Raw genomic sequence first — 9,719 nt, forward strand, 5'->3', positions numbered from 1 at the left:
CTGTGTGAGGGTAAGGACTGTGCCCTCGAAGTTCTCCACTGTACTGTCAATACCTACATTTTATCTGGCACAACTCTCTATTCCTATGCTTTCTCTCACATCCCAGTCGCAGCCCCAGTTCAGGCCATGTCATGTCTCCTCTGAGCAGCCCTCATGGCCTCCTGACAAATCTTCCTGTCTCAAGTCTTGTTCCCTCCTATCCATTTTGCCAGCCCAGACTGGCTTTTCTAAATACAGATTTATTTGTACCCTTCCACTGGTTAGATTCCTCTATGGCTCCCTATTGCCCTCAGAATAAAGTCCAAATGAGGTCCATTAAGGATCTGCCTCTGCCTTTTCCCCATCTCACCTTTGGCCTCTCCCTGTGAGCACTTTTGGGTCCATGAAGGCACAGTTTACTTTCTGTCACTTTGGGGTCTTTGCACTTCTGTTTCCTCAGCTTGGAGTATCCTTCTTTGGCTCCCCTTCCATGACCAACCCCTTCAAGATTCTTACTAGAGGTTAACTGCTTGTCTCTACCTTCTGTTCCTACTGTGTTCCTCTACCACATACACCCCCATTATAACACTTAATTCACTGTGATGTAACCAGCTGTTAAGAGATCCAATCTCCCCAAATGTCTTGGTGTTTTCCACAGTCAGGAACTGTCCATTGGTCTCTGTTTTCACCCAGCATAGGACCTGGCAACTATTGATTGAATGAATTCATAAATGAGCCCCCAAAGGGTCTCAAAGGAGTGTAAAGAACCCCAAGGTGCATCTGGGGAAGCCAGAGGAAAAGTTGAGGATTATTAGTAACAGAGTAGCTCTAGGCAGCTCTTCAGGGACCCTGTACTGGGGACAGCAGAGGCTTTCCCCAGAGCAGAGAGCACAGGTCCTTCTTGCTGGCAACACATCTTGCCTGCAGTCCTCAGGGTCATCCCACTTGACAAGCAGAGCCTTTGAAAGTGGGCCTGTAAGGTTTTCAGGAAAAAAGTGTCTGTAAGGGTGAGATGTAGGAGACATTGAGGTCCTGATGACAAATATATGTATGTTTGGGGGCGGGCTTGGGGTGGCATGGGAATGGGAAAGAACTTTTACCAGACTATCCTTCCAGGGGTGCCCTCCCAGCTGTGTGTGTGCGTGCACATGTGCATGGGTCTGTGGGCATTGTGTGTTGTCTTTTCTTGTTTCTCAAGACACAGTTCAAATGGCACCTCTTCCAGGAAGTCCTCTCCAGCACCCTGGCTAAATCAGTGTCCCCTCCTCTGCTCTCAGAGCATTTTTAACCAAACCTGAGATGATGCAGGTTTGCACTGCCCTGACAGGGCCAGGATGCTCTAAGTGCTGGGTGCCAGGCTGAGTAGAGACGTCTGTGCCTGTCTGGCCTTCTGTGCGGTCCCCTTAAGAGTACTCCTATCGCTGAGAGCCTGTAAGTGTCATACAGCTTACATCGCCCCTTCACACTCAGTTTTTCCTTACAATGCTATGAGCACCTTATCACATCCTCTGTACCCATGAGGCTTCCGAGTGGCACCTAGAGCTACGAATTCCCAGTGTTCCTTCTGGACACCACGCCTGTAGTCCATCTGCCTGGGTTCACTCAGTGTGTATCGAGGGGCGTGACTCTAAAACTTGCACGCACTTTAGAATCTCTTAGGGGAGCTTTTGAAAAATACCAAAACCTGGCCCCGGATATCAGGGGCAGATATATTAAATCAGAATCTCTGGCGAGTGGGGCAGGCATGGATTTTTTTTTTCACTACTCAAATCATTCTAAAATGCATCCTGACACAAGAACCACTGACCTGCTGCGTGTAGTGATGGGTCAGAGGAACCTCCCCCACGGATAAGGAGCCAAACGCACCCCTCCCTTCCTAGCCCGCCCCAGGCTCCTTTCTTGCAATCCGTCCTCCGCCTACAGGGGTCGCTGCGGTTCAGCTGGCCCAAGTTTTCGGGGTTTCCTCCCTTCCTAGCCCCATCCCCAGGGAAAGTCGGAGCCACCGCGGTATAAATTAGCGTCTTTATTTCGAACACCTGAGCGAGCGCCTGCGGCTCACCCACCTGCCGTATAAACGTACAAAGTCCCTGTCGCACCGCACACCATGCCTCAGAGATAAATACAGCCCTAGGGGCACCTGCTCTGGCAAAGCAACTCTTATTTACAGGAATAGATTACAAAAGTATTACAAAAAGTGGTCCTGAACTGGGGGAGGGGGTGAAGTGCTTACTGTTACACTTGTTACACGCGGAACGCGAGCGCGCCCCGCAGGCGCTGGGGAAGAGCAAAGCCGCCCGGGGCTCTGGGAGGGAGGCCACGCCCCCTTCAGCCGCACTGGCGCCCGGAGGCGGGGCTTAGATCTGCGCGGGTCCCACCCCGCCCAGGGAATCGGGGTAAGGAAGAGGAAGGGTCTGGCCCCTCAAGGAGGAACACCTAAAGACCATCGCCGCGAGTGTCAGGGAAGGGTGCTGCGTGGAAAAGGACTGTGTCCTTACTGTGGAGCGCGGGAGTGGAAACACACGTCCGTTCTCCCGCCTCTCCCAACTCGGGAGGGGTCGCTTTTAAAGCGCGGTTGGGAGTGGGGGTTAGCATTTAAGCTCGATCTTTTGGGCGCGAGGGACTCTAGGGGCACCATCCCTCGGGCGCGCAGGCAGCGGAGCCCTCCCATGCGGCCGCCCACCCCCTCAGAGCACCTGGTAGATCGGGTTGGGGTTTGCGCCCGCTGAGCACTGCGGGGCGGCGTCCGGGGAAGGGGTGGGGGCGCCGCGCTCGACCTCACTCTGGGCGGCCTCTTCTTGTGGGCCGGGAGACGACTCCGGCGGCGCATCCGCCAGCAGAAGCGCGGGCGCGGCGGGGCTCTCGGTGGAGATGCGCTCCACGATGCTGGACAGGCAGTCGAGGCTCGATACCGCAGCACTCTTCCCCGGCCTGGGTTCTGCGCGGGGAGGGGTAGGTTAGTATGCAGTTGAGCAGCGAACAAATCTCCCACCTACAGGCTCAGTGCTTTGGGGCAGACAGGAAACTGAAAGCCTGCCCGAGTCCGAGAGGACCCAGGCAGTGTCCGGAGCGAAAAGGGAGGAAGCCGCACGCTTAGTATTTCATTCCCTGTACTGTCTCCCAGGATTGGGGGCGGGGAGGGGGGGTGGTCCTAGATAGAGGGAGGCCAGGGCAGCTCAAAGGGGGTAACGTGCGAAGGAGGCGCAAATACGCACCGCTCGGCGCCTCGCTGTAGTAGGTGCCATCGTAGCAGTTCCGCCGCCGGGCACCGCTCGGGGGGCCGCTGTAGTCCATCTGCAAACGTCAAGGGCGCCCGAGTCAGGCTCGGGGACCGCGTGGGGCCAAAGCATCACTCCCGGTAGCCACCCCGCCCCAACTCCCCAGTCTCAGCCACGAGTTCTGGGCCCTGGTTGGGGGATCGGGGCGGACAGGAGCTGACTGCAGCCTCCTCCCGGGCCAACTAGAGGGTGGATAGTCGCCTAGGTGCATAAATCTGCATTTTGTAAATAGGGTAAGTGGAGAAAAGCAGATCTTCATGTCGCTGCAGCAGAGCTCTAACAGCGCCCCCAGTAGGGTGGCTCGCATTTGTCCCGTGCGCCCCCAAGGCACCAGGCCACCCCAGTGACAGCTGCTCAGGACACCGGGGTCCACTCGCGGGAAGGTTCCCAGCCCAAACCTCCCTCTGGCGGGCCCGCTCCCGCGCTCGGAAACACGTCCCAGATTTACCAAGAGCTGCCCTCACTTCTCTAGCTGGGGGTCCTGGCCTTACCATGCCGTCGGAGCAGTTGGAGCGCGGGCTGGACGCGTCTGAGTCGCCACTGTAGTGTTCGCCGCCACGGCCTGGGGGCAGCGGGCCAGGCGCGTAGAAGGCAGCGGCGGCACCAGGGGGCGCGGCGTCCTGGTCGCGCAGCAGCGCCTGCAGGCCTTCGATGTAGCGAATGGCATTGCGCAGGATCTCCACCTTGGGCAGCCGCTGGTTCGGGTTGCTGGACGTGCAGCGCTTGAGCGTCTCGAAAGCCTCGTTGACTTTGCTCAGGCGGCGCCGCTCGCGCATGGTGGCGGCCTTGCGGCGGTCGGCGTTCGTGGTCTTGCGCTTGCACGCTTTGCAGGCCCACAGCAGACAGCGGCCAGCCTGGTGGTGCCCGCTGGGAGCGCGCACATGCTCGTCCTCGCGCGCGCCTGGCGCCGGGTGCACGACCGCAGGGAAGTGCGAGTGTTCCTCGGGCTTCAGGAGCGCGCCCACGTGCACGAGGCGCGGGTCCAGGTCCTCGAAGAATCGCAGGTCGGAGGAGTCGAAACACGGGTCATCATAGAAATCATCTGCGGAGGCAAAGTTGCAGAGGGAGCCGTCGGGGCCAGTCAAGTCTACGTCTCGGAGTGGCGGCGACAGCAGCTCCATGTCCCTGCAGGGGGTGGCGCAGTCCTAGCTTCGGTAGGGCTTGCCCGAAACTTTCTGCCTCTCTGCAGTCTTGGCCGTGCGGTAGTAAAGTACCGGGGGTCTGAATGTACACCCCACTTCCCCCCCCCCCCCCGCTCTGCCCCGTCCTCTCCGGCCTGATGGGAAAGCGGCGGCAGCGCCCCGGGGCTTCCCCACCCCTATCGTCACGCGAGGCGCCCGGGGCTATTTATCCGGTAGTAGCTTAAGGGCCCCAGAGCCCGAGCGGGCGGCTGGGGGCGGGGGCGCCCGAGGCCAATAGAAACAAGGTGGGGAGGAGCTTGGGATCCCCAGGGTGGCCGCTGGGGCAAGAGACTGGCCAGCCCCCTACCCCTCGAGCCCCGCGCGCGCGCGCGCGCTCCGACCCCTCCCTAGGCTGGGAGGAAGGCAGAGGCCGGCAGCCCAACGCGGCTGCACTTGGCTCCGGGGCACACTCGCTCCAAACCTCTCCAGCACCGTACTCGTCCTATGTCCTCGGGAAATGTTGGCCGCGCGCGCTCAACTCCAAGCTGACTTTGGGTCTCCCTCTGTCCTCTGATTTACGGGGGACCTAGGTGCAGGGTGGGAGTAGAAAACAGATCGCGAGAGATTTAGAGAGAGAGACCCATGGCAACAGGGCAGAGACACACTCAGAGCTGAGATAGTGAGACAGTGAGAGAGACAGCCAAGAGACAGAGACAGAGAGCAGAAAGCAAGAGTCAGAGGCAAAGAAACCTGCAGTGAGAATTAGAGTCTAAGTGGAAGAACCTGAGACAAACTGGACGTGGCGGCCACGTCACTCGGCCAGTTCCTACCCGGGAGTGGCTCAGAGGGCCGTGGGCCCACCCCACCTTCTCTGGACGCTTAGAAACGCAGCCGCATTTCTGCAGAAGAGGAGAATGGCTGCTAAAGCTTCTCGCCAGTCTCTCCAAGCCCAGGTCCCGCCCCGGCCCGGAGGGAGGAAAGTGAACTCCTGCCTAACTCGACCTGTGTGTTTCCGCAGCGGAGTGTCCTGTGTGGGTCCGGGTGGAGATGTGTCTTCGGCTGGAAAGAAAACTGCTGTTTTTCCCTCCTTCTTGCGCACAGCGGGGCACCAGTGAAGTTCATTGCTCAAAGGCCTCGAAAGCCCAGACTCAGCGTGAGAACCCCATTTCAGAGTGGGATCTTTTGAGAGTAGAGTGTGCAGACCAATGATCTAAGTTCGAGTCCAGATCCCACAGCTTCCTGGGTGATTTTGCCGAAGTCATATCGCCTTCCAAGCCTCAGTTTCCCCACTTTGTAAATTTGGGGATAATAAGAGCGATTTCTTGGAGTGATTGTGATGGTGGTGAGAATCGAAAGAGACCAAAGATGTGGAGGCCCTCAGTCCGAGATGCAAGGCGATATTATCAAGAGGGCTTGCTTCTGTCGTTGGCACAGACTGGACTCTGTGCTCCCTGCTGTCTTCCCAGCTGTTGGCTGGGGCACTGAGCCCTGACAGAGGCCCATGTAATGTCAGGGCTTAGCTTCTGCTGAAGTCTGAGCTGCATTTCTTTCCAGCAAGCCCACTGGAAAGACTGGGACTAGAAGGAGGAGGCAACCACCTCATGGGACCTCTGGCTCCTTCACAAGCCCTGGGTACCCCCACCCCCAGAATGCCTCTCAGCCTCTTCTTAAATCTCTAGTCCAAATCTTCCTATCAGCGTTCTGGCTAGAGGTCTCCCTTGGATGAGATACCCTTACAGGGGTCTCTCCCCCCCAGCGCCTACAGATAGAAGCAAGAGTTACCATTGTGCCTTTCCCACTAACTTCAGGAAGCTGTCCTAACTGGCTCCCTGGACCCTGGGAAGCTCTTTCTTCCCACCAAACCTATCAGACTCTTTTGGAACCCTGCCTTCTTCACTTCTCTGCCACTAGTAGTGCTGAAGGTCTCCTTCCTGATGTGGTCACCTCCCTTCACTCTATAACACCACCTTCATGTATTCATTCAACACATAGTATGGAGCATCCATTATGTGCCAGGTATTGGTCTAGGTGTTGGGGGATACAGCAATGAATAACACTGAGACTCTGCTCTTGTGGTGTTTGCATTGTAGGGTAGGGAGACAGGTAATAAACAAATAAGCCAAAAATATGTGATGTCAGGAAGTTTTAAGTTCTATGAAGAAAAATAAAGCAAACGGGAAAAGCGATGGAGATTATTTCATTATATGGAGTGGTCTGGGAAAGCCTCTCTGAGATGATTACATTTGAGCGAGACCAGAATGAAGGGAGGGCAAAAGCAGATATCTGGAATCAGATAGAAGGAAGAGCATGTGCAAAGGTCCTGAGGCAAGATTGTGTCATATTTAAAGTACAGCAAGGAGGCTGGTATGTCAGCTGCAGAATGAGCAAGTGGGAGAGTTGTAGGAGATGGGGTCAGAAAGGGACAAAGGATTTGAATTCTGAGATGGAAAGCCGCTGGAGAGCTTGAGTGGAAGAGAAGAATGTTACTGTTTGACTTACATTTTAACAAGAGCATACAGGTTATGGAGAGCAAAGGCAGAAGCAGGGAGACCATTAGGAGACTATTGTAATGATCCAAGTAAGTGGTGATGGTGATTTAGATTTGGGTACCAGCAGTAGGGATGGTGGAAAGTAATTAAATTCCAAATATATTTTGAAGATGGAGCCAACAAGAATTTTTCACGATTGGGTGTAGGCAGGGAGACAAGAGAGGAGTTGAGGATGACTCGGGGCAGAACAGAGTTGGGGAACAGCAGGTTTGCAGGTGGCAGATCAAGAGTCCAAGCTGGGGCAAAATCTGAGATGGGTGTTCAACATCCAGGTGGAGAGATCAGGTAGGCAGGGGTTTTATGAGGCTGGAGTTCCAACGGGGAGGTCTGGGCAGGGGGGAGCCCTGTGCACTGAGACATTGGAGTCTCTCCATCCCCAGTGCTGCCATCCTGGACTAAGCTGCCACTCTCCCGGCATGGATGATCACCATGGCTTCCTGGCTGCTCTCCTTACTTCTTCCACTCTTGCCCCAGCATAATCTGTCCACTACACAGCAGCCTGATAATCCTTTAAACACATAAATGAGATGATATCCCTTTCCTGCTTTAAACTCCCTAAGAGCTTCTTGGTTGCATTTAGAATAAAGTCTCATCGCCTTACACTAGCTTGTAAGGTCCTACACGAGTTGGCCTCAGAGTATCTGTCCGATTTCTTCTGGAGCCACCATCCCTTTTGATCACTCCATTCTAGTCTAAGCTCCTTTCCTGTCTTTCAACACCGAGAGCACTATCTGGCCTCAGAGCCTTGCACTTGCTGCTTATAGCCCTGGCCCCAGCTCCTCCCACGATTGCTGCTTTTCCTATTTCAGATCTCAGCTCAAACATCACTTCCTGGGGATGTCTCTGACCATCTTCTCTAATGTAGCTGGGTCACATCACTCTGCTCATTTCCTTCTTCACACGGCCACTCTGTACTTATCTTCTTAATTCACTCATTGATGGATATAGCCTCAGGAAGGCAAAAACGTTTTGTTCACCACAGCATCTCCAGAAATCATCACAGTGGCTGCCACATAGTAAGAACTTGATAAATGTGGAATGAATGAATGGGTGGCCTCCTGCCCTTTGAATCTCTATGCATATATTTGAATACCGTGAAATATGTCATTAATGAGGATGGTTGTACCTCTTCTAAGCTAGACAGTCACGTACACTATTGAACATACATGCTGGGTCACCCTTGCTCTGCCCAGGTAAGACTCAGGGCCTGTTGAACAATTACACATGCCCTGCTGCAATATCTTAATAGCGTACTATAGATTTGGCACTTACTAGAAGCTTGTATCTTTTCATTTGTCTTATACGCTCATTATGAGAAATGCAAATAATTGTTGTATTAGTGATTTAGATCGAAACACATATTTCTTCCTACTTGTTGCAACATCAGCAAGCAGCAGAGTGCCTGGAACACAGTAGGTTCTCAATAAATATTCGTTGGATGAATCAATGAATGAATCAACCGTTTGATGATAGAGTACCCTGAGATTTCCAGGTGAGCTCCTCAAATCACTTGTCCATGCAAATATAAATTTTTCTCAAGCCTAAGCAAGCAAGACTTAATGCTAAGACTTAAAAGATTTGCATTTTGCACTTTGCATTTTGTGTTTTGCATTCACCAAAACCACCTTGGGGTCATCATCAAGGTGCCTTTAGGATAAGTAAATGTTGTATGTTCAGACTTACCAAACATTTAATATATTATCACTTGTGGCTTAGACATCTAAACTGCTTTGACAGTTTTAAACTCACGTTGGAGCTTCATCTTCTTCCGTAACTAGGAAGCACACACAGCCCGGTGGCATGCTGTCAATTTTCTATTAGAGTTCCAAGTAGGATTTAGTTTGGTACAAGACTCCTGCGGCTTGAAGAGTTTGGGAATCACTGGACTCAGTGGCTGTTACAGGCCTCCCAGGTGGGGACCCATGCCTGACCAGGGTCACTCTCCTTGTGGTGACACCACATCTTTGGCGACAAGTTTGCCAACACCACCATTCCATCCCCGTTGCTGAAAGAGCAGGGAGAAGTGTGTCTGCTCTGGGAGCTGGTGCCCTTTTTCAATCCTAGTGCTGGGTTGGGGCCAGAGAGGGGGAAAAGGACAAATTTGGAAGTGGAAAGAGTCCAAACTCTTATAGGTGTAGAGTCTAGTCAAGGGTGCCCCTTGGGGACACAAGTGCCGGACTTGTTTTGGGAGAAGCCAGGGGCGATGGGCCGAGGGACCTCCAGGAGGGGGCATCCCCCAGCACCTCTCCCTCCAACTCAGGGCTGAGCAGACTGGTGGGCAAGTGCACGCCTCACCCTGGCCCTCGGTTCTCTGGTCTCCACAATGAGGAGCTCGTTTGACAGCAGATGGGAAAGGAGGGCTCCCTAGGCTTTTCTCCCTCCACCCTGTCCATTCCACCCCCTTCAGCTCCCTTGCCTGCCTGCCTGGGGCTATAAATGGAGAGTTGGCCCTGGGCAGGAATGCAGGTCTGGCAGGGCCCCTTAGCGTTGCACCCTCAGGGAGTGGCCGGCCCCAGGGCTCCCGGCAGCCTCTCTCTCTCTCTATATATAGCCTTTGGAAACCCGATCTAGCCTGCACCTGCCCTGGTCTTCAGGCACCCTGGCCCTGCCCAGGCTGGACCCATGTCCTCTCCCTGTCACTGGCCTAGGCTGCATAGTTGGCTGGGAGTTGGGGGGTGGCACAGGACCCCAGGGTGAAAACATGAGCAGGCCAGGTGGGGCAGGGCCAGCTCTAGGTCCCCTCTCTGTCCCCAGTCTTTCCTTTCCTGTCCCTGGATCCACCCTGATCGCCCCAG

General features: G+C 54.5%; 1 protein-coding gene across 2 annotated transcripts; it reads right to left on the bottom strand.

Annotated features, from left to right (window-relative positions):
• Positions 1–1,987: 1,987 nt before the first annotated feature.
• MYOD1 (myogenic differentiation 1) lies at positions 1,988–6,213 on the bottom strand. 2 transcript variants are annotated; one of them, XM_045894049.3, is made up of 5 exons: positions 5,378–6,213; positions 4,857–4,961; positions 3,746–4,379; positions 3,192–3,270; positions 1,988–2,914 (listed from the first exon to the last, which is right to left on the bottom strand). In XM_045894049.3, exons 3-5 carry the CDS (start codon positions 4,373–4,375, stop codon positions 2,664–2,666), a joined length of 960 nt encoding a protein of 319 aa, XP_045750005.1. In that variant the 5' UTR covers positions 4,376–4,379; positions 4,857–4,961; positions 5,378–6,213; the 3' UTR covers positions 1,988–2,663. The 2 variants fall into 2 exon arrangements, with proteins under 2 accessions (XP_045750005.1, XP_054367996.1); XM_054512021.1 differs by lacking the exon at positions 5,378–6,213 and having other exon boundaries at positions 4,857–5,365.
• Positions 6,214–9,719: the final 3,506 nt, after the last annotated feature.

The sequence above is a fragment of the Mirounga angustirostris genome, unplaced genomic scaffold (assembly GCF_029215605.1).
Source record: "Mirounga angustirostris isolate CCGP_5_RB_7025 unplaced genomic scaffold, mMirAng1.0.hap1 SCAF_13, whole genome shotgun sequence".
Lineage (NCBI taxonomy): Eukaryota > Metazoa > Chordata > Mammalia > Carnivora > Phocidae > Mirounga > Mirounga angustirostris.

What these genes read in the sequence shown, in the direction of transcription:
- MYOD1 (XM_045894049.3), bottom strand. Translation starts at nt 4,375, where the DNA reads ATGGAGCTGCTGTCGCCGCCACTCCGAGACGTAGACTTGACTGGCCCC. An exon ending in CCAACTGCTCCGACGGCATG is followed by an intron (nt 3,271 to 3,745) that starts GTAAGGCCAGGA and finishes TGACGTTTGCAG; the next exon opens with ATGGACTACAGCGGCCCCCC. An exon ending in CTACAGCGAGGCGCCGAGCG is followed by an intron (nt 2,915 to 3,191) that starts GTGCGTATTTGC and finishes CTCCCCGCGCAG; the next exon opens with AACCCAGGCCGGGGAAGAGT.